We start from the raw sequence: 23,385 nt of genomic DNA, 5'->3' as shown, positions 1-23,385 counted from the left end.
AAGTTTTATTTTAAAGAACTGGCAACCCAGTGGTCAAAGGGAGATCACACACACTAACCAATGGAGTCTCTAAGCAAAGGTCAGAGGCTAACTCTATTTGCAGCTCCAACCTTAGTTTGAGTTTGTGAGGAAGACAATGAACAAAATAAGCCTATTTGCTGGAAGTAGTGAAGATAAAATAAAAATGGAATCTCCCTCCTGTGTGGAGAGCCTCTGTAGCACAGTCTGTTTTGGGGGATGCATGCTAATGTCGGGAGCAGCAGTCACCGTCTTCTCTATGCAGTATCCTTCTCACTGGTTCGGTTCTAACTTGTAGGAGTAACAACAGAGCCCTCTCTGGACAACATCACCTCTTTTGCTGACTATTTCCCTGCTGAGAATGTGGGCTTACCAGATGTGATATTCTTTTACAGGTAAGCTAAAGGATTGCCAAACATAGGTAAAAGCAGATCTTACCCATTTCCTTCTGTGGAAAAATACTTTGGACTACTCGGGTATCTTTAACAGCCGTTGGCAATATTTCAGCATCATAGGGAATTTTGGAGGCCTTGGCATTCTGGAACCCATCAGTCTTCCAAACCTGCATGCAACTACACAGAGCCATTAGAGACCAAGGCAGGAAATTAAGGATGCTTCCAGACAGAGAAATCTCTGAGCACGGTCAGATGGCACTATGCAGCTATTCCATCTTGTCTTCCTTAACAGATTTTCCATGAAGAGAAACAGACAGCAGAAGAGGAGGGAAAACATGGGAGGGTTTCAAGCAGAAGGCAACGTTGTCTGGACCCCCTGTAAAATTCTATGAATGAGGCAGAGTAATGGTGCAATAAAAGCCTCATCTGGAGGCACCCTCGGTTGGTCTTGAATGTAGGCAAACGAAGCTTCCCAGCGTCCTCTAGAATGGTCATGCGATGAACTCATCTCTTCCTGGCTGCACCTGAGCTGTTGCATTCATGGGCCTAATTTCTGTACAAGACATAGTGTTGCCAGTTGTAGCAGGGATTTCATAACATAATGTGTTTGCTTCATTTGCAGATCCAATGATGTGTCCCAGACTTGCAATGATGGGAGAGCCACTGCCATCCGAGTGCGATGTGATCCCCTAAAGCCCCAGTCTGGAGCTCTCTCTGTGCCAAGGTTGGTTTGCTGGCTAGACAGATATTTATCCCAATAGGAGCTTTGTCCGTTTACAACTGTGATCTGCCCCTGTCTCTATAATGGAGCAAGCTAGAAATTGATGGGGGGACGGGGGGAATGCAAACAATGGAGGGAAGCATTTAATATACACAGGTGATAGGGTTCACAACTTGTTATTATTCATCTTGGGGGCATATAGATGTACCTCAAACCAGGAGTTGGCACATTTTTTTTCCTCCCCTGTGACTTCCCCTCATTTCCCTGTGCCTTCACACTGCAACTGGCAGAGGTTGTTGTTGTTGTTCAGTCGTTCAGTCGTGTCCAACTCTTCGTGACCCCATGGACCATAGCACGCCAGGCCTTCCTGTCCTGCGCACTCTCCCGGAGTGTGCTCAGGTTCATAGTCATTGCATCGGTGATGCTATCTAGCCATCTCATCCTCTGCTGTCCCCTTCTCCTTTTGCCTTCAGTCTTTCCCAGCATCAGGGTCTTTTCCAGAGAGTTTTCTCTTCGCATTAGGTGGCCAAAATATTGGAGCTTCAACTTCAGTATCTGTCCTTCCAATGAGCACTCAGGGTTGATTTCCTTTAGGATTGACTGATTTGACCTCCTTGCAGTCCAGGGCACTCGTAAGAGTCTTCTCCAGCACCACAGTTCGAAAGCATCAATTCGTCAGCGCTCAGCCTTCCATATAGTCCAGCTCTCACAGCCATACATTACTACTGGGAAAACCATAGCTTTGATTAGACGGACCTTTGTTGGCAAGGTGATGTCTCTGCTTCTTACTATGCTGTCTAGGTTTGCCATAGCTTTCCTCCCAAGGACCAAACGTCTTTTAATTTCATGGCTACAGTCACCGTCTGCGGTGATCTTGGAGCCCAAGAAAGTAAAATCTGTCACTGCTTCCATGTCTCCCCCTTCTATATGCCAGGAACTGATGGGGCCAGATGCCATGATCTTCGTTTTTTTAATGTTGAGTTTCAAACCAGCTTTTGCACTCTCCTCTTTCACCCTCAACAGGAGGCTCTTGAGATCCTCTTCACTTTCTGCCATTAGGGTGGTATCGTCTGCATATCGGAGGTTGTTGATAATTCTCCCAGCAATCTTAATTCCGACCTCTGATTCATCCAACCCGGCATTTCTCATGATGTACTCTGCATATAAGTTAAATAAGCAGGGTGACAATATGCAGCCTTGTCGTACTCCTTTCCCAATTTTGAACCACTCGGTTGTTCCATGTCCAGTTCTTACTGTTGCTTCTTGACCCTCGTACAGGTTTCTCAGGAGACAGGTAAGGTGGTCTGGTACTCCCATCACTTTAAGAATTTGCCACAGTTTGTTGTGATCCACACAATCAAAGGCTTTAGCGTAGTCAATGAAGCAGAAATAGACGTTTTTCTGGAATTCTCTTGCTTTCTCCATGACGCAGCGAATGTTGGCAATTTGATCTCTAGTTCCTCTGCCTCTTCGAAACCCAGCTTGTACTTCCAGTAGTTCTCGGTTCGCATACAGCTGAAGCCTAGCTTGTAGGATTTTGAGCATCACCTTGCTGGCATGTGAAATGAGCGCAATTGTGCGGTAGTTTGAACACTCTTTGGCGTTGCCCTTCTTTGGAATTGGAATGTAAACTGACCTTTTCCAGTCTTGCGGCCATTGTTGAGTGTTCCAAATTCGTTGGCATATTGAGTGCAGCACTTTAACAGCATCATCTTTTAGGATTTTAAATAGCTCAGCTGGAATACTGTCATCTCTGCTAGCTTTGTTGTTACTAATGCTTCCTAAGGCCCACTTGACTTCACTCTCGAGGATGTCCGGGTCAAGTTCAGTGACCGCACTATCATGGCTATCAAGGACATTACTATCATGGCTATCAAGGACATTAAGATCTTTCCTGTATAGTTCTGCTGTGTATTCTTTCCACCTCTTCTTCATCTCATCTGCTTCTGTGAGGTCCCTGCCTTCTTTGTCCTTTATCATGCCCGTCTTTGCACAAAACGTTCCCTTGAGATCTCCAATTTTCTTGAAGAGATCTCTAGTCTTTCCCATTCTGTTGTTTTCCTCGATTTCCTTGCATTGTTCATTTAAGAAGGCCTTCTTGTCTCTCCTTGCTATTCTCTGGAACTCTGCATTCAGTTGGATATATCTTCCCCTTTCTCCCTTGCTTTTTGCTTCCCTTCTTACCTCAGCTACTTGTAAAGCCTCATCAGACAGCCACTTGGCTTTCTTGCATTTCTTTTTCTTTGGGATGGATTTAGTTGCTGCCTCCTGAACAATGTTACAGACCTCCGTCCATAGTTCCTCAGGCACTCTGTCTATCAGGTCTAATCCCTGAAATCTATTCCTCACCTCCACTGTATATTCATAAGGGATATGATTTAGGTCATACCTGAATGGTTTAGTGGTTTTCCCTATGTTCTTCAATTTAAGCCGAAATTTTGCAAGAAGCAGCTCATGATCTGAGCCACAGTCAGCTCCAGGTCTTGTTTTTACTGACTGTATGGAGCTTCTCCATCTTTGGCTGCAAAGGACATAATCAATCTGATTTTGATATTGACCATCTGGTGATGTCCATGTGTAGAGTCGTCTCTTGTGCTGTTGGAAAAGAGTGTTTGCTATGATCAGCATGTTCTCTTGGCAAAACTCTATTAGCTTTTGTCTTGCTTCATTTTGTACACCAAGGCCATGCCTGCCTGTTATCCCGGTGATTTCTTGACTTCCTACTTTAGCATTCCAGTCCCCTATGATGAAGAGGACATCCTTTTTTGGTGTTAGTTCTAGAAGGTGTTGGAGGTCTTCATAGAACCGATCAACCTCAGCTTCTTCGGCATCAGTGGTTGGGGCATAGACTTGAATTACTGTGATGTTGAATGGTTTGCCTTGGATTCGTACTGAGATCATTAAGATTGTACCCCAGTACTGCTTTTCCCACCCTTTTGTTGACTATGAGTGCTACTCCATTTCTTCTAAGGGATTCTTGGCCACAATAGTAGATATGATGGTCACCTGAATTAAATTCGCCCATTCCTGTCCATTTTAGTTCGCTGATTCCCAAGATGTCGATGTTCAATCTTGCCATCTCATGTTTGACCACCTCCAGCTTACCTTGATTCCTTGATCTTACATTCCAGGTTCCTAAACAATATTGTTCTTTACAGCATCGGATTTTCTTTTCACCACCAGACACATCCAACAGTGATTTAGATGTCAGTTTTGCTTCTACCCTATGCTTCAAGCAGGCTACCCATCTTTTCTGAAATATTGTTTAAAGTCCCACTTGTATGTTTATGCATTTAACAGTGAATTCTGCATCTTATTTTTAGGAAAACTCTTCCCTCCTATGGGTTGTTTTTTTAAGTTGAAAAATTGCTTTGGGGGAGGAGGAAAGTTTCTTGGTGACAGCATGGGTGCCAGCCAATCTGAGCTGTGTACAGCTGGTAGCTGCTGCAAATGAGCAGAATTGTTTCCCCCTGAGCTCAATGGCAGAAAAGATGGAATGCCGTGACTGCATTTCTACAGCAGTCCCGCTCCTCCTTTTAGATCTACCAGTATGCTGCGCCTGGTTAATATTGGTGATTTTCTCCATTGATATAACTGATTATTGTATTTGACTTTAAACATTTCCAGGCAGCCAACCTATTGTTTATGAGCCATGGCATTGGTCCATGGAGTTGCTGGTTAAAGGAGTAGGCCTGGAAAAGGACCTATGCCTGATACCCTCAACAGCTAGATTTTGTGATTTGTTGTTTGCACTGGAGAACTGGGCCACTGATCTAGCTCCACTTAAGATGGCTTCTTATGATTTCCAAACAGCAAATGCCCTGAAGGAACCTGCGATGGATGCACATTCCATTTCCTGTGGGAGACGGTCGAAGCTTGCCCCCTCTGTTCTGCAGATGATTACCATGCCATCATCAGTGCTTGTGTTGGAGGGATTCAGGTAGAGACTTGGAAGGTGTCTTTGAAGTTTTATTGTCTCCAGGGCCTGAGAGCTGTACATTTTCACATATGATTACGTGAACATCAATGGCTACTAGTCATGATGGCTATGTATTACCTCTAGTATCAGATGCCTCTTAATAGCCGTTGCTCAGGAGCATGAGTGGAAGGGTGCTGAAGTGCTCATGTCCTGGTTATGGGCTCTCCAGAGGTATCTGGCTGGCCACTGTGGGAACAGAATGCTGGGCCATTCTTAAAATGAGCCTTTCACAAGTATGCCCCAATTATTAATTAATGAACAGACAAAGACGCACATTGAAAGAAACAATGATTTCTGATGGAATTGTCACAAAGTAATCTTATAGTCTGATCCTAAAAACATTTACTTAAAAGTCAGTTCCACTGATTTCATCTAAGTATGCTTAGGATTAAAAGCCTTAAAATGATAAACTGCTTCTTCAGACGCAACTACAGCAACAGTGCACTAATTGGTTTTGCAAAGAGATATTTATATCCTTAGAGATCTCTCTAGCAGTACAACTGTTACTGCTGCTCCTTATCTGGCAAGGAGACATTAACACTGCTGCTGTTTGTCTGTGTAACTATGTGTAACCAAAAGGGAGGCACATCTGCTTTTCCTTCTACAGAGAACCACATATGTGTGGCGGGAGCCGAAGCTGTGTGCTGGAGGCATTCCACTTCCAGAGCAAAAATTCAGCATTTGCAAAACCATGGACTTCTGGCTCAAAGTGGGCATCTCAGCTGGGACTTGTGCTGCTGTCCTACTGTCTGTCATGACTTGCAACTTCTGGAAGAAAAACCAGAAGTGAGTAGCCACTCCTGTTGTTGCCTGTTCCTGGTACTTGTTTCTTATTTGCAGCTGTACAAAATACTCTTTTCTAGTTGATCCTTCAAATCAGGTGACAACCTTGAACAGTCTAGCAGACAGACTAAGGTGAAAGCTTCAAGTCAGTATTCAAAGCTAATTATCTTTGGAATAATAATATAGAGATGAATAGCTTTGTACATCATTAAATCTTAGTTGTGGCCAGGTTTTTTCAATTAGACTTCCTTCAATCCCAAGCCTACCCATCAGTTCCTCAAAAAAGGAGGAAAGACAGAAAAAAGCCCAAGCAAAAAAAAATACCAGGCAAAAAGGCACCAGAAGCACTGAGGGCTTTTCTACACAAGGCATTTATCATGTGCTCATCATTCCCTACTCACGGTTGTTTAGATGTTGTGTCCCTCCAGTTTCACTTCTGTGTCTAAAGAGCACTTTCAGTGGGGGGGTTTTAGAGCTGGGGAAGTGTGGTATTTAATTGTAAAACCGAAAGGAAACACTTGTTTTACCTGTATATTTGCACTATATCACAGTGCCAGCTAGACGTTATGTAGTGAAAAAGCAGGAAAATAACTGCTCCTTGTATAGTGCTTGGATCCCAATTCTGTGATGAAATTGAAACTAGATACAGTGGATTAAAAGCCGATTAACAGCCTTGTGGAGAAAAGCTCTGAGCGCATGCAACTTTAACATGCATTCGTAGCCCTGTTCACTGGCAGCTTGCAAAGGAATAGAGCTTGTAGGAAGAGACTGTCTCCACCTGAGCAGTGACCATGAGGACGCAGGATCCTCAGACCCTGATGGGCAAGATGAGGCGTGGGGCATCTGGCCAGCATTGTGCAGGTGCATGGCTGCTGACTGGCCGGAGCATCCAGTGCAGGACACTGACTTCCATGCCCCCATGTTGACCCTGCTGCCAAAAACCTTGCAGATGAATTCTGTGAATGAGGAAGTCTAAGGTTCCACCCAGGAAAAGTCATTGCTGCCTTGAGTGCCATTTTTCTTGGTACATTTTTGGTGGGGTACAAATCTAAATAAATAATAGCAAGTATTAGGTGGAGTTGCTAAACAGTGCTCCACTTCTAGGTGTTCTCTTGAAAGTGGAGCAGGGCCAGCTCTGCCATTAGGCAGAGTGAAGCAGCTGCCACAGGCAGCTGATTTTGTGTGTCATGAAAGGGTAGCAAATTCTTAGCTATTTAATTTTTTTTTTTTTTTTTACTACACGTGAGAGGGGGAGGTGCTTGCGGGCCAACAAAAGCCTGGAGTTTGCCCTCAAGCTCTGTCTAGCTCTCTGTTTGTCTGTCTATATCTTTGAAGGTTGGAGTATAAATATTCCAGGCTGGTGATGAATGCCAGTGCCAAAGATAGTGAGCTGCCAGCTGCTGACAGCTGTGCCATCATGGAGGGGGAAGATGCAGAGGATGACCTGATATTCACAAGCAAGAATTCGCTCTTTGGCAAAATAAAGGCTTTCACTTCAAAGGTAAGGTGCTTGGGAGACCCAGTCTGTATAAGTGGCCAGAATGAAGTAATGGAGGCCTTGGGCCTGGCTCCAGTGTTTATCTAACCTGACAGATATCCTACATGTCATGTTTAACTGCCGAGGCCACATCTGAGTTGATAGCTTCCTATTTCACCTAATATGCAAAGCATCCCTGAGGTATGCATGAGTCTTTTCCTAGCAGTCAATATCCTTTGATTATTATTATTTTTTTACCTGGGGGCTGTTTGTATGTCATGTTCTCAGCCAGCATAGGTTGGAGACTGTGTAAGCCTCGAAGGCTGTAGCTGTGCAGAGGGGTGCTTCTAGCCTCCTTCTCCTCCTCTGTCATGCTAAAACAGAGATGAGTAGCAAAAGTGAAAAGGCTGCTTCCCCCCCTGCCAAATAAATACATCAGATACAGTTAACCTTCCAAGGTGCAGAAGAGCATCACAAATGACAGCTCCTGTGGACCTGGCACCAATCAAGAATTACTCCTGTAATGCCCTCACCCCCCGGGGAGGTTCTTCAGCCTCAAAAGCTCTCTGTGTTTGCTGCTGTGTTTCTTATTGCCTTGACTGATGTTCTGGCTAATGGTGCGCTGCTTTTACTTGAAGTTTTATTGTCTAATGTGGCTGTTTGTTTTCCTTAGGCTTCTCTTAGGTACAGTCAGGCATGGCAGGACTCTGTCTGTAGGGCTGTTCTCAATAAACTCAGAGGAGGAGTCTTCCAGGTAGATAGAGACCAAATATAGATGGTACTGTCTTGTGTCCCTTGTGTCTAAAAAGAGCCTTCCCCAACATGGTGCCCTCCAGCTCTTTCGCACTACAACACCCATCATCCCACACCACTGGCCATGCTGGCTGGGGCTGATGGGAGTTGAAGTCCAAAAGATCTGGAGGGCACCACACTGGGGAAGGCTGGTCTTAAAAATGAGCCAGCAGACTGAGGGCATGCAATAATCAAATGATGTTAGATGGGATGACAACAGTCTGTATCTTTGGGGAAATACAGGCTATACTGCCAGCTTTCTACAGCTGTAGCCTCTCTCTTCTCAAAAGTGGATGTCACAGTCTTCACTTCCTTTGGAGAAGGAGGGCAAGGAGGTGGAGTGTGTGTATTGGAGACACACTAATGGGTGTTAATTCAAGTTGCAAGTACATGGTCGTAATTGAGCCTCCTCCTTGAGCCTTGGCTTATCTCTGGAACAAATGGCTGCTCATCATGCTGCTTAGAGTAATGTATGACTGGCTGTGGCTGGGTCTGCACATAACACTAACCCATGGTATGAGTTGTTGAATTCTGGGTTGTTGTGATGTGTAAATGCAGCCATGTTAACAAATGATGGCTTCTTAACCACGAACGACCAAGAAAGAGAACCCATGGCTTGTTGTTGAGCTGGGAACTCTAGGTTGTTTAAAACATTGGTTATTGTTACATGCAAACCCAGAACCATGGGTTGTTTTGCCAGGCTACAGAGGCTGCAGTCAAGAGTGGTAAAAAAAAAGAAAGAAAAGAAAACACCACCAGCCGCTCTACATGCCAGTGCTACAGTGCCACAAAGGCATTTTGGATACAGGGAGGAAGCGGATGAAGGAGACGGGAACTCAAACAACCCTGGGGTTGAGAAAACAAGCCACTGCTTGTTGAATCATCTGCCAGACAAACCCTGGGTAGGGCAACAAACCATGGGTTAGCATTATGTGTGAACCAGGTGTGTCACCTGCCTGCCTTCTGCTCAGCTTCATCTTTTGGGAATCGGAATCAGGGCTGCCCACTGGGTCTCTGACATAGTGGGTCTGTAGAGAACTAAGGCAGAGCTATAGAAATGTGGGCCTAGGTTTTCAAATTCCATAAATGGCATAACTTATGGGAACTCACTCTATATAAGAAGAGCATGAGTGGGTTTTCTCCTCCACCCTGGAAATTAAAAGTAATTTAGATGTTTCTGCTTTTGACCCAAAAGTAATTTTCTCTGTGAAAATACTCGGTTAAGTTTTCATTGAGGATGTACCATACGGATTGGTCCTAGTTCTAACAACCAGAAGGCATTGTGCAGCTTTTTGTGCACTTCTGCCCCCATGAAATGCCATGAATGAGGCGGGGCGATTGCACATTACAAGTATAACCTAGAAGCATCCACAGAAATAACAAGTACGGACTTAACTTTGTTTGAATCAACACTGGGCTGAGGTTATTAATGATCAGCCTTTGTTATATATTTATTTTCACAGCCTATCCTGTCCCCAAGAGAGTAAAGAATAACCAACCATTCCTTATCTCAATCATCCTCTTAACCCCTCTGAAGTAATTCCTGTGGTCACTGTTATTCCTATTTTGTAGATGGAGGCTGAGAAAACTGTTTTCTCTAAGCCACTAGTGAGATGATAGCTGAAATGGGATTTGAACCACGTTTGCCAAGTCCCATGCTCTGTGTTCTAGTTCCCGTAACCATTGTGGGTGCAGTCCTCCTGGAGTGCAGGGTGCTGAGTGGCTCCCACAGGGCTCGGTATCAACCCTCACCCCCCCACACTAGCTGCCTTTTCTGAATGCACTGGGATCCAGCTGGGGTTTCTTTCTTCCACTGTAGGGTCCTTTCACACTGCTGAGGCATTGCTCTTCTGTAATAAGCTGGAAGCAGGATTCTAATGGTGGTTCCATGTGGTGCTTAATATGTTGCTGTGTTCCCCATAACAGCCTTACAATATCCATCCCCATGGGCAAGATCCAAAGTGTGTTTTCACAGAAATAAGTGTCATTCGGTTAGCTGGGATCTGTTCCTTATAACGTGAGCCTAGGATCGCAGCCTTCAATCAGCATATGTCTCCCTGTTCCTTTTTAAAAGCCCCTTCTGCTATTGCTTCCTGTTCTGACTAATTAAGGGCCAATTTAGTACCGCTCCCAATCTCAGCAGTACTAAATTGGCCTTTAATTAGTCAGAACTTGTTCCCTGTGAAGCTAAACAATTGTTTTTTTATAGTTAGAGCAATACTTTGTTCCTGTATTTTTTATTCTTGCAATTTTGCAATTGTTGTAGCAGTGGTAGTAGTAGTAGGAATTTTTTTTAAAGGAATGAGCAATTTCTGTGACTGAAAAAAGGAAATAAGTAATTAAAGTGTACCCATGGAACAGGGGCTAAGGACCAATTACTTGGAAAACACAGAAACACGCCCCCCCCCCCCCCGTTTGGCAACAACTTCCTTGGGATTCTTCATAAGAACTGAGTGACCGAATAATGCCCATTCTGGAGAAAAGGGCTAGTGTGGAAGCAAACCAGGGCTATTTGCTAGCAGCTGAACTGTGTCTTACTGGCTGGTATCCTGATACCTGTTCTTCCCCAGGCCCCCAGTGCACTAATTACTCCCAGCAAAAGCAGAACCATCGTGTGGGGGGGCCTGGGGAAGAGGCAACAAATGCAAGGTTCTGGTAAGACTTAGGGGGTCTTCAGTTGCTACTGAATGCCCCATCAGCATGCATGGGGGACATGAGAGGGTTATATCATAGAGCCTCATGGGAGTTGCTTTGCACCTTGCATTTCATAAGTGCAGGGTACAGGATCGCACTCTTTGTCTTTGCCATCTTACTAAATACAAGGGTATGGTGAAATCTGACCTGATTCCAACAAATGGAGGGAGCTCTGAGAGAAGTATGTGAGCTTTTCTTCTTTTCTAACTCTATTCACACTTCCTTTCATGTTGTCTTTAGAGAACATCTGATGGTTTTGACTCCGTGCCGCTGAAGACTTCCTCTGGCACTGCTGACATGGATCTTTAGGAGTGGATCGTCCACCTCCCATGCCTTTCCTGCAGGGATGCTTTGGGAGTTCTCCTTTGTCAATACCTGCACTTTGATGAACTTGCCATGTGGCCTTATTGGATACTCTTTTAACTTCAGCTTCTTCTTGTACTTTTTTAAGCCGAAAATTTTAAATGTCTCCTCCAAAAACAAAACCGTGCCAAATACAAGTATGCTTTTAAAGTTACATGTAGATATATATTTGTATCTCTTGCACGCCCCGCCTTCTCTTCTTTGATGCACTCAAAATTTGAGTTTCACCCCTCAACAGAAATTACTTTATCCAAAGTAAAGCTAGTGACAATATTGTTATTTTCCCTCTTCCCTGGCACCAGAAATAGCTAAACCACCCTAAGACACCACTGTCATAAAGTCAGCCCGTTGAGGCAAGCTCCTAAGCCTGTGATGCTTACCTGGGGGGAAGTTCCATTGGAGGGACTTACTTCTGAGCAGACATGGATAGGATTGTGCTGAAAGTCTTCCTATCACCAACCCTTCCATCTGCTTCTTGTTGCCTACTGCACCCACCTGAATTTCAAGAGACCTTCCCAACGTGCTAATGCAACAACAGTTTCTTCAAACAGCATGGAGGCCTGGGGCAAGTTCCGAGAATCGCGGCGAGGGAAGCAACCATCGTGGCTGCTCCCCACGTGTGCTTGTGCACGCAACCGCCACTTGCATTATTCCGCCATTTGCAGTGTGCAGCGTGGGCATGCCCGTCCGCCCCCGCGCTACACTATGGGTTCAGACGACATGCCCACCCGCACTGCAGTGCATGGAATAATGCAAATGGTTGTAACATGGCACAATGGTGCTTCCTTCGGTGTGATTGTCTGAACCCGCTCCTGCTCTGCATCATTTGAGGCCTCTTCAGCAGGGATTCAGTGTATTGGGCTCAAACTGCAAGGTCCTGCACCCCACCAGCCTTTGTCAGGCTTTCCAGTATTGCTCCCAAAATACCATCATAGCACAGCCCATTTTGGAGACAACTGCACCTGGAAAGGGGTATGCTTTAAATGTTCAAGACAAAGCTGCAGGATTTTCTTCATCTTTTCATACAAGGATGACTTAGGGAGAAATACAGTACAATCATATATCCTGTTTCCAGTCCCTTATTTTTAAACAATACAGAAATAATTTATTTTGGTGCTAACTTTCCCCAAGACTTGAAAACTGTGATCCTTGGATAGTAGTAAAAACTTGATTTCATGCTAGAGTTGCCATCTTTTCTAGTTGCCATCCAGGAAAATTAGTTGCCATCTAGGAGGGCTCCGCTGGCGTATATCCAAGGTGTTCCTCTGTCATGTCTGTCGTGGTGGCTTATGGGGCATTCTGCCAACTTAGCAGGACTTTTGTTGAGTCCTATAGCCCTGCAGCTGGTGGATCTTCAGTACAGGATTGTGTCCTTAGGTCATGTATAGGTATTAGGGCAATAATTGTGGTTATCAAGTATGACCTCCTGCAGTGGTCAAAGAATTACGTTCAGTCATCTCTGCATCAAGTCCAAAGTATGTGGAGCAGATTTTAGAAAATGTCTCCTAGCTTTGAATTAGAGTTCACTTTAAAGCAAATCCTGATCTCCCTTACTTTCAGTGGGGAAATATATCACATGCGTAGCATTTTATTAACTTTTCATAGCCTGCTTTTTATCCAAACAACTTCTGAGCTTAGGTGCGTGCCTAAGCTTCTGAGCCCCGCACACCCACCACCACCTTTTGTTTTCCTAATGTTGTTTTTGACACCCTTTAAATTGAATACTGAATTTAAATCAGTACTAAACTGAAGGTCTCAGAGGGGAATCTGGAAGAGCTTTCGACAATTTTGCCAGTGCTGACACATGTCAGTCTGTAGATGCCAGAACCCGGTGCATGTTAAATGCAACGGTCCCCACTCCAGTGAGTTGTAGCAGGCGTCAGTATAGTAACCATTCTGAATGCAGCTATTCCATTATGGTTTTTATGCCTTCTGCTTTGGGAAGTTTTATTCTCTCTCATTGTAGAACATCATTACTAGCCACAGATGTCACAGTCCCGGAGAAGGCAGCAGTGAAGCACCTGTAGCTGCCAGATGTGGTGGGTTGGCTGTATTTTGCTTGTGCTCCTGGACTCAGTCAATATCTACTGGCAACTGCCAAGCCAATGCTGACTGATTTCACCACTTCGTTTGTTTTGGCAGCTTGGAATAGCCTTTAGTATAAAGTGGCGAAACAGAGAAATATACAGAAACCCAGATTCTTCTTTCACCGTGCAATCCTATACATGACTACTCAAAAGTAAGACCCATTGAATTCAATAGGACTTACTTCCAGGTATAGGATTGCAGCCTCAGACGTCCACATTTAATTTCCATGACAATATTTTAAATTCTCCTTTAGATACCTCTGGAGTTCCATACACACTGCTTCACTGTCTTCTCTAATCTGTATAAGTGAGCCCCTTTAAAAAGGTATGTAATCACAACCACTAATGCAGATTAGTATCCACACTCCACCCATAAGCGTGCATTGATGGGGGGGGGGAGAGAATGATCTACTTTTTCCCCAATTGTGAGTACCATTCAATAAATGGTAACAAATCCATTAAGTGATGTTGAGAGTGCACATCCATGTTTCTTTTTTTAAAAGGAAAATGTTTTAACCTTCTCTTTCAGAGCAGCTAGCAAGAACTGGTGCTCCTGCAGGAAAGGAAGACTATATTGATTTGGATTGCATTTTTCTTTATTTGTATTTGTAACTGTTGGTTGCTCTTACTTCAAGATATATGATCCACATGAATTTAAAAGAAGACAAGATTAATGCTTTTGTACTGTAAACAGCATTTAAATTAACATGAAAATGTACTAGAATTGAAAAGTAACCCAAAGGTCAAAACCCACTTTAGGTCCAATCATTGCTGCTATATGCACAGGGTTGGAAAGAACTGGGGTTGTACCTGCTCACCTTGGAATTATTAGGAAGGACAGGAGCTGTGAAGCTGTCTATGGCACTTTGCTGCCCTGCATGAATGAAGGAATATAAAAGAGCCAAATAAACAGAACTCCAGTTTACCAGTAAGCATTATTATTTCTCAGTCTGAGCAGGCCTATGTAACTTATGATACACAAAGCTGAATGCAGTTATATATTATGGCCTGCTAGGAACTTGGCAACTTCCATTTTCACAGTCCAGTGGAAGGCAGCACTAATGGAGCACCTGGACTGGCCAGATGTGGTGAGTCAGCTGCATTTCACTTGGTGAGTTACAAATTGAGTGTTTTTCAGCAGAATGTCATTTCCAGAAAAGGCAGCCAAAATGGAAGGCTGCTGCAGTAACGTAAACCTCAACGTATGTTCATATAATACTCTTCCTACAGCCAGATTTCAGATAATTTCTTAAGCATAAGAACAGATTTATTTGTGCACTGGTGAATACCACCTGTGGCTACCAAACCAACCCAGCATCAAGTTTTTCTTTCTTTGGAGCCACACGTGTTAGATGATGATGTTACTTATTTCCAACCAGAAGAAATTTTACTGAAAACACACACAGTAGGTATGCCATAAGACAGCCTTCCCCAACTAGGTGCCCTCCAAATGTATTGGACTGCAACTCCCATCATTCCCAGTTGGCTGGGAATAATGGGAGTTGCAGTCCAGCACATCTGGAGGGCACCAGGGTGGGAAAGGCTGGCATAAGGAAACCTGAGGTACACTGAAGCATTCACAGATTTGGAGGATGAGAAGTCTAACTTCAAGGAACACCAAAGAAAAAAATTGCCTGTTGATATTAGTATATCTGGAAACTTCTGAACTGTTATTACACCATTGTGTACCACAACTATGTATTCAGGAACAAGCAGGAGTTTTTGCTTTGTTTTGTTCAGTGCGACATAGCCTGATAACTAGTGTTGAGAAAAGCAGCACCCTGATTTGAGAATCTCTGGCTTTACCCGCACAAGTGCTTGAGCTAAGATGGGAAGGGGGTGCTATGTGAGATAAACTGCTATGGGGAAGCTTCCCAAATCCAGTTGAAAAAGCATATTTTCACCCTCAAGTTAATAAAAAAGAGAGCTCTTGGATCAAATAGTTTCAGAAGTTAGCAGCAAAGCCTACTAAGGATGATTCTGTACCTTTATTAAAACATAGACATAACGCATGTCATTTGTTCACTAGGGAGAGGCAAGATGGAGGGGGAATCTGCATCAGCCATAACTTAGACAGGGGTGCAAAGTGAACCTCAAAGATCACGTAATAAATCTATTAAAATTTAAATGATGCAATATTTTCTTTTTAGTTTGGAAATCAGATGTGTTGTCAAAATGATAGATGAGAAAGCCAAATATCAACTTGGAGATGGGCGGGCTTAGTGAGGCCAGCCGGCCAGCCAGAGTTGCATACTTCCAATTTCTCCTTGGCTCTGTGTCTGCAACTTAATGTGGTAAAGAAAATTCAGTTATTGCATATGGCTGGGAAGGGAGAAGAGAATTGGACGACAGGGCAGCAGCCAGTGGTATTTTGCACCACAACATTTCAGTTAATTCATGAGCAAGCAGCAGGAGGAGTGAGAATCTGGGATTTTAGCGGCAGCACCACCTCTTGGAGAAGCAGAGCTGCTCTCACCCCAGATTTTCCCAATCACTCTCCAAAGGCAAGAGTAATGTCTATTTTATATTTTCAGCTTCTCTTACAGATATATAATATAGATGGTAGGATGTTTCTTCTGAATCAGTGTGCTGGTACTGCCCGGGGAGCCGAGGGAAAACACAAAAAGATTGGGAGCGTGCCTTGAGTGTAGAAATTACTAATCGTGGCATTTCATTTCTGATTTTAATATATCAAATGTCCTGCATAATTTAAGTATTTAGACTTTCTGATATGTGCCATTTATGTGAATGTGGTCCTTCTGTAATTCACTGGGCATGATCCTGAATTTAATTCTCAGTGATAAGATCAGAAGGATACCTTTGTCTATTTAATAGCATCACTGCTTCTGTTTTTGTATGAAGTTGTGATTTATAATTCTGGCTTTCTGTCTTTTGCTATATTTTGCACATGCTTGAAACTGTTTTTAGATGAAACTGTAATCTTTGTAATATATGATCAACCTGCCAGATATTTTAGTGTCCCAGCAGCAACCTTCAAGGACTTTTGTGTGTGTGGATAGGTCATAAAAGTGCTATTCAGGGACTGTGATACCTTTCTTACACAGATGACAATGAATTTTTGCAACTCTGTATATTAGAGAATTAACTGGATTATATTTATAAAACTGTTCCCCCCCCCAACCCCAGCTTCGTAATGATAAGCTGCAGGTTACCTTGCTATGTATGCCAAATGGGCTGAGTTTCTTTTATATATATGATCTTAATAGATTTTTATAGTTTCTGGAGGCAAGAGTTGCATGTACATTCTTGGTTTAAAAACAATGTACTCTTCTGACTCTTTTGATGTGAGCCGTCTCTCCCTTTTGTTTTGGAGGAGGTGAAATAAGATAAATCAAGTAAAGGTGCAGATCTTTAAACTATTCATTACTGCATTACTCATCTTTTGTAACAGTGTTCTGTCTGAGCTAGGAGTCAAGTCGTAGATGAAATAACACAAAAATAAAACAGGAGCTGCTTTACAGCAAGACTGGCCATCTTGCCCTACACTGTGCTGACTGGCAGCAAGTTTCTGGGGTCTCAAATTTTTCCTAGGCCTACTGTATGTTTAATGGAAAATGCTATGGATTGAAGCTGGGACCTTATTATACTTGCAATGCACATGTTCTACTGAGTTGTGGCCCCACCCAAAGAAGTGTCCATACTGTCAGTCTTTAAATGCTTCCTCCTCTCTCTGTGGGTCTCACAGACTGAGAAACATAAGAGCAAGTGAAATGGAATCCTTCATTGGACTAACTAGTTCTTGGAAACATGGCAAGCTCTGAAAGTGATCTAGTCTTCCGGCATAGATGCTTAGGTCAAACATGGATCTTAGTGCGAGCTTATGCTGATATTTATCAAGCTCACTGTACTGCTCTCTAAGTCCTCCAGAACTTTTCCCAAAGCACTTGAGATGCCTGACTTCTTAGCTATCTCTCTGGACAAGGCCTAGTTATTTGTAATCTAATGATCGATCGTGTGCTCTGCTAATCTGTCATTTAAAGTGATTGCTGTGCTCTGGCTGTCCTGTGGCTAGGAGGTGAAAGACAAGGAGGCAAAGATAGCCCTGGTATATGTGTACTGGCTGGGCCTTCACTTCTATGGAGTATAGAAATATACACAACAGTTGGAGTATGAATTTGCTTGAACTTAAGAATTGCTCACAAGTGTGCTGTGTAGGTGGGTCCAATTTAAAGCTGAAAGGTCTCCAATTGTACTAATGTTAATCTGGGCGCAGCATTAAGCAATCTGAGAGTACTCAGAAACATTGGCTACATTTGCACATAATGTTAAGCCATGGTTTATGTTAACCACAGTTTGTTGCTTTAGTCATGAATTATCTTGCATATGAGCAAGCAAACAAACCGTGGCTTGTTTCCCACATTTCTGGTTTGTTTCTCTCCCATACATTTTGCTAGCCTTTAGGGTGGGTTTGTTTTCAGGGTGCTCTTACTGGATGCCTCTGTTTTAGGGTGGACAGCAGCACAAATAAGTTAGGGATAAGCCACAGTTATGGGTTCAGATATCATGACAAGCCATGGTTTAAATGAGCCAAACTCTATAAGTCAACAACAAACCATGGCATCTATTTGTGGTTTGTAGCTGGTTAATAATTCATGGTTTGTTTGTGGGGATAGATTCCGGCACAATGACTGGGTTTGGACAACACACTGTGGGTCATGGGTTATTTAACCCATGACAAGCTGCAGCACCCACAAGCCACAAATTGCATAAGCAACCCCTGCTTGGGGGTTGTTGTGTTGTGTGAATCCAGTGACCATGGGTTATGTGAGGGTTGTTTAACACATGCTTGCTGGGCTCACACAACATGACAACTCTCAAGCTGGAGCTGCATATTTAAAATGGCGGCCACACACACCACAGTCTCACCATGGGTTAAATAACCCATGACCCATGGGTTAAATAACCCCTTGATAGGCTAAAGCACTGGGCAGAAAACAACATAATGAAATTTAATAGGGATAAATGCCAAATTCTTAGGGGTGTACGAAACACACTCACCAGTCCGCTGGAGGGGTCCACGGGGGGGGGGATCCCTCCCTCCCTCCCTCCCTCCCTCCAGAATCCTCCCTGGTCGGCTCCACTCCGCGGTCGGCTCCGCTCCACGGCAAGTCCGCGGAGCCGCCGGCTGGGCCCGTCCGCAGCCAGACTTCCAGCTGTTGTCACGCAAATGGTGTCCGGCATAGCCTATGTAAAAAGATTTACATAGCCTATCATGGCAAAAGGCAGGGACGCAAACGGCGTAGCGGACTGGCTAGGCTGTTTGCATCCGAAGACAGGCAGCCACGGACGGCAGCAGACGGACGGCGGCAGGTAGGATCCGGCCAGCGCGGATTCCCCCAGGTGGCGGAGGTGAGTCTTTCGTTCCACTCTGGACTCCAGGGGGCTGGATTCTTAGAATCCGGCCTCACTGGAGTCTGTGGCAGAATTCTCCGCCATCTCTACAAATTCTGCACCTAGGAAAAAGAAACCAAATGCACAGTTACAAGATGGGGGATACTTGGCTCACCAACACTACAAGTGAGAAGGATCTTGGAATTGTTGTAGATCACAAGTGGAATATGAGACAACAATGTGACGTGGCTGCAAAAAAGGCAAATGCTATTTTGGGCTGCATTAATAGAAGCATAGCTTCCAAATACTGGGAAGTACTAGTTCCCCTCCACTCAGCACTGGCTAGGCCTCATCTGGAGTACTGTGTCCAGTTCTGGGCACCGCACTTTAAGAAGGATGCAGACAAGCTGGAGAGGGTTCGGAGGAGGGCAACAAAGATGATCAGGGGACTGGAAACAAAGCCCTATGAGGAGAGACTGAAAGAACTGGGCATGTTTAGCCTTGAGAAGACTGACAGGAGATATGATAGCACTCTTCAAGTACTTGAAAGGTTGTCACAGAGAGGAGGATCAGGATCTCTTCTTGATCATCCCAGAATGCAGGACATGGAATAATGGGCTCAAGTTACAAGAAGCCAGATTCCAGCTGAACATCAGGAAAAATGTCCTGACCGTTAGAGCAATACGACAATGGAACCAATGACCTAGGGAGGTGGTGGGCTCTCCCACACTGGAGGCATTCAAGACAAGGCTGGACAGCCATCTGCCAGGGATGCTCTGACTTAGATTCCTGCATTGAGCAGGGGGTTGGACTCGATGGTCTTACAGGCCCCTTCCAACCCTACTATTCTATGATTCTATGAACCCATGGTGGGCTGTCATGTCACGCAAACAGCTCCAACGGGGGAGTTCGTGCATAATCCATTGGTTTAAAAACTGATGGGTGCACCTGCCTCTTCTGCTTTTACTCAGCAACCCACAATCAGCTTCTTCATAGATTGCTGAGCATGACATCTGAACCCAGATTGGTTAACCCAACAACATGCCATGGGTTAGGTGCTGAGTTGTTTAGCCTCTAAACAACCCAGCGGTCCAAGTTCCAATGTCACACTCAGAAACCAATGAGGGAGCCAATTGTGGGTTGCTGAGCAAAAGCAGAAGAGGCAGCCATGTTGCAGGCAGGGTACCTGTTCTCTCTTGCTCATGTGTGGCTTGTCATTATGTGCAAACCAGATCAACAACAAGACAGATTTCAATCAACCCCACCATGACTTAGTGTTATGTGCAGATCAGGCCGCTGAGAAACACCCACCAGGCCTTGCCTTCATCCAGACCCGCTGTTGGCCTTGCAGCTCATTTTTAATTAGGTGTACAGAAAGCTGCCTTATACAAGATCAGACCAATGGTACATCTAGTTCAGTACTGTCTATCCTGACTGGCAGCAGCTCTCTAGTTTTCAACCGGAGTCTTTCACAGCCCTATCTGTAGATTCCAGGGATTGAAGTTGTGACGTTCTGCACACAACGCAGGTGCTCTACCACTGAGTTAAGGCCCTTTCCCAGGGAAATGTGTAAACGTGGTAACCAGGAATGACCCCGTTGGTTTATTATGCAGTCTGCTTAACTTTACTTTTGGTAACAGCTTTAAATGTAGGTCAAATTTTTGCTGTTTGTATAAATGTTAGTACGTACATAGTCAATGGCTTTAGATATGAAAGAGAAAATCACTTTATGCCCACTCCTGTCCAATAAAACAATCATGCTCTCTAAATAAAAAAGGGAGAGGAAGAGCAATTTGCTTAAAAATCTAAAGATGGATTTGTCTCTAGAGATGGATTTCTAGAACTATTAGGCTTTTTATAGAGCCTCATGCTTTCATTGCTGTTCCCTAATTACTGGTGTTGTGTAGACTACAATGTCACCTTTAAAAAGACAATAAACACAGTTAAGAACGTAAGAAGAGCTCTGCTGGATCAGACCAAGGGTCCATCTAATCCAGCATTCTGTTCACACAGTGGCCAACCAGCTGTCGACTGGGAACCCACAAGCAGGACACAAGTGCAACAGCACCCTCCCACCCATGTTCCCCAGCAACTGGTGTACATAGGCATACTGCCTCTGTTAACTCTGGACTTCCTGCTCAGACCACAATTAAAACTGCACCTTGTGAAATACAGTTGCAAGTATCAATAAAAAAGACCATTTGTACCACTTTGAACCATGTCCTACGTGGGGAGGTAACAATGTGACTTTCAGCTGTGTGTCACCTAAGAAAGCATCCAAGTTTTATAAAACGGTTATTATGCACTCTACACCAGCCTCCTGCAACCTGGTGCCCGCCAGATGTGTTGGACTACAACTCCCATAATCCCCCAGCCAGCATAGCTGTAATCCAACAAATCTGGAAGGCACCCAGCCAGGGGAAGCAGCTCTATGTCATCAGGTTTACTTCAACTTCCCTCAGTTAAGTGGGCTTACTCATTAGTATCTATGCTTAGGCCTGCAGGCTTAGTTTAAATGAGAGAACACTCTCATCTTTGGATGAGAGAACACTGGCGACGTCTGGTGCCTTTGTAATATTTACTTTATTTACCCATTCACAAACGGAACACAGTGGAGGCAAACAGGTACTCCTTCCACAGGCAGCAGATCCCTTAGTCTCACACTTAATTCAGGTTTGCAGGGTGAGTTGCCCATTCACGGGACCATCCACACAGTCATTAAGGGTGCAATCCTATGCTGGTTTAGACAGAAATATGTCCTAGAACTCCCAGCATTCCCCAGCCAGCATGGCATAGCTGGCTGGGGAATGCTGGGAGTTGTAGGACACATTTCTGTCTAAACCTGCATAGGATTGCACCCTAAGTCATTAACACCCTATGCACGTTTCAGACAGAAAAATCTTCCAGCATGTCCTAGCCAACCATGGCTGGCTGGGGGAGCCTAAGAGGCAATCCTATGCCTGTTTAGACAGAAAAAAAATATACAACTCCCAGCATGCCCCAGCCAGCATGGCATGCTGGGAATTGTATGAATGTTTTTTCTGTCTAAACAGGCATAGAATTGCCCCTTAAGAATTACTAAGAATTTTACCTGATCACAGCAGCGAAAATACAACCCCTATCAAAACTTGGGGGGGGCCTAATGCGAAAAGGCCCCTTCATGGATCACTGCCTTGTTGTGGCGAAGGGGCTTGCGTAACTCAGTGAAGCCATAAGCTATGCCGTGCAGGGCCACCCAAGACCGACAGGTCATGGCAGAGAGTTCTGACAAAATGTGGTCCACTGGAGAAGGAAATGGCAACCCACTCCAGTATTCTTGCCAAGATAACCCCATGGAACGTATCACAAGGCTAAAAGAGATGACGCTGGAAGATGAGCCTCTCAGGTCGGAAGGTGTCCAATATACTACTGGGGAAGAGCAGAGGGAATTTCCAAGTAGCGCCAGAAAGAGTGAAGCGGCTGGGCCAAAGCTGAAAGGACACTCAGCTGTGGATGTGTCTGGTGGTGAAAAGAAAGTCCGATGCTGTAAAGAACAATATTGTTTAGGAACCTGGAATGTAAGATCAATGAATCAAGGTAAGCTGGAGGTGGTAAATCATGAGATGGCAAGACTGAACATCGACATCTTGGGAATCAGTGAACTAAAATGGACAAGCATGGGCAAATTTAATTCAGGTGACCATCATATCTACTACTGTGGGCAAGAATCCCTTAGAAGAAAGGGAGTAGCACTCATAGTCAACAAAAGGGTGGGAAAAGCAGTACTGGGGTACAATCTTAAAAATGATAGAATTATCTCAGTACGAATCCAAGGCAAACCATTCAACATCACAGTAATTCAAGTCTATGCCCCAACCACTGATGCTGAAGAAGCTGAGGTTGATAGGTTCTATGAAGACCTACAACACCTTCTAGAACGAACACCAAAAAAAGATGTCCTCTTCATCATAGGGGATTGGAATGCTAAAGTAGGAAGTCAAGAAATCACCGGGATAACAGGCAGGCATGGCCTTGGTGTACAAAATGAAGGAGGACAAAGGCTAATAAGAGTTTTGCCAAGAGAACACGCTGATCATAGCAAACACTCTTTTCCAACAGCACAAGAGGCGACTCTACACATGGACATCACCAGATGGTCAATATCAAAATCAGATTGATTATGTCCTTTGCAGCCAAAGATGGAGAAGCTCCATATAGTCAGTAAAAACAAGACCTGGAGCTGACTGTGGCTCAGATCATGAGCTGCTTCTTGCAAAATTTCGGCTGAAATTGAAGAACGTAGGGAAAACCACTAAACCATTCAGGTATGACCTAAATCATATCCCTGATGAATATACAGTGGAGGTGAGGAATAGATTTCAGGGATTAGACCTGATAGACAGAGTGCCTGAGGAACTATGGACGGAGGTCCGTAACATTGTTCAGGAGGCAGCAACTAAATTCATCCCAAAGAAAAAGAAATGCAAGAAAGCAAAGTGGCTGTCTGATGAGGCTTTACAAGTAGCTGAGGAAAGAAGGGAAGCGAAAAGCAAGGGAGAAAGGGGAAGATATATCCAACTGAATGCAGAGTTCCAGAGAATAGCAAGGAGAGACAAGAAGGCCTTCTTAAATGAACAATGCAAAGAAATCGAGGAAAACAACAGAATGGGAAAGACTAGAGATCTCTTCAAGAAAATCGGAGATCTCACGGGAACATTTTGTGCAAAGACGGGCATGATAAAGGA

At 44.2% G+C, this 23,385-nt stretch overlaps 1 protein-coding gene across 6 annotated transcripts in view; it reads left to right on the top strand.

Annotated features, from left to right (window-relative positions):
- Positions 1-16,814, top strand: part of ELAPOR1 (endosome-lysosome associated apoptosis and autophagy regulator 1) — a 78,137-nt gene extending 61,323 nt beyond the window's left edge. For 2 of the 6 annotated variants that reach the window (XM_084852895.1, XM_084852894.1), the window contains exons 17-22: positions 317-413; positions 1,036-1,137; positions 4,948-5,074; positions 5,721-5,899; positions 7,232-7,397; positions 11,100-16,814. In XM_084852895.1, coding sequence (XP_084709021.1) covers positions 317-413; positions 1,036-1,137; positions 4,948-5,074; positions 5,721-5,899; positions 7,232-7,397; positions 11,100-11,168 — 740 coding nt within the window. In that variant the 3' untranslated portion in view covers positions 11,169-16,814. Of the gene's footprint in view, positions 1-316; positions 414-1,035; positions 1,138-4,947; positions 5,075-5,720; positions 5,900-7,231; positions 7,398-8,046; positions 8,128-11,099 lie in introns of all 6 variants that reach the window. The other 4 variants (XR_014790600.1, XR_014790601.1, XR_014790599.1 and 1 more) reach the window with 4 other exon arrangements.
- Positions 16,815-23,385: the final 6,571 nt, after the last annotated feature.

Source organism: Heloderma suspectum, chromosome 4, assembly GCF_057233095.1.
Source record: "Heloderma suspectum isolate Gila_16-S chromosome 4, 16-S_ref, whole genome shotgun sequence".
Lineage (NCBI taxonomy): Eukaryota > Metazoa > Chordata > Lepidosauria > Squamata > Helodermatidae > Heloderma > Heloderma suspectum.
This window is presented reverse-complemented; position numbering and strand designations above follow the sequence as displayed.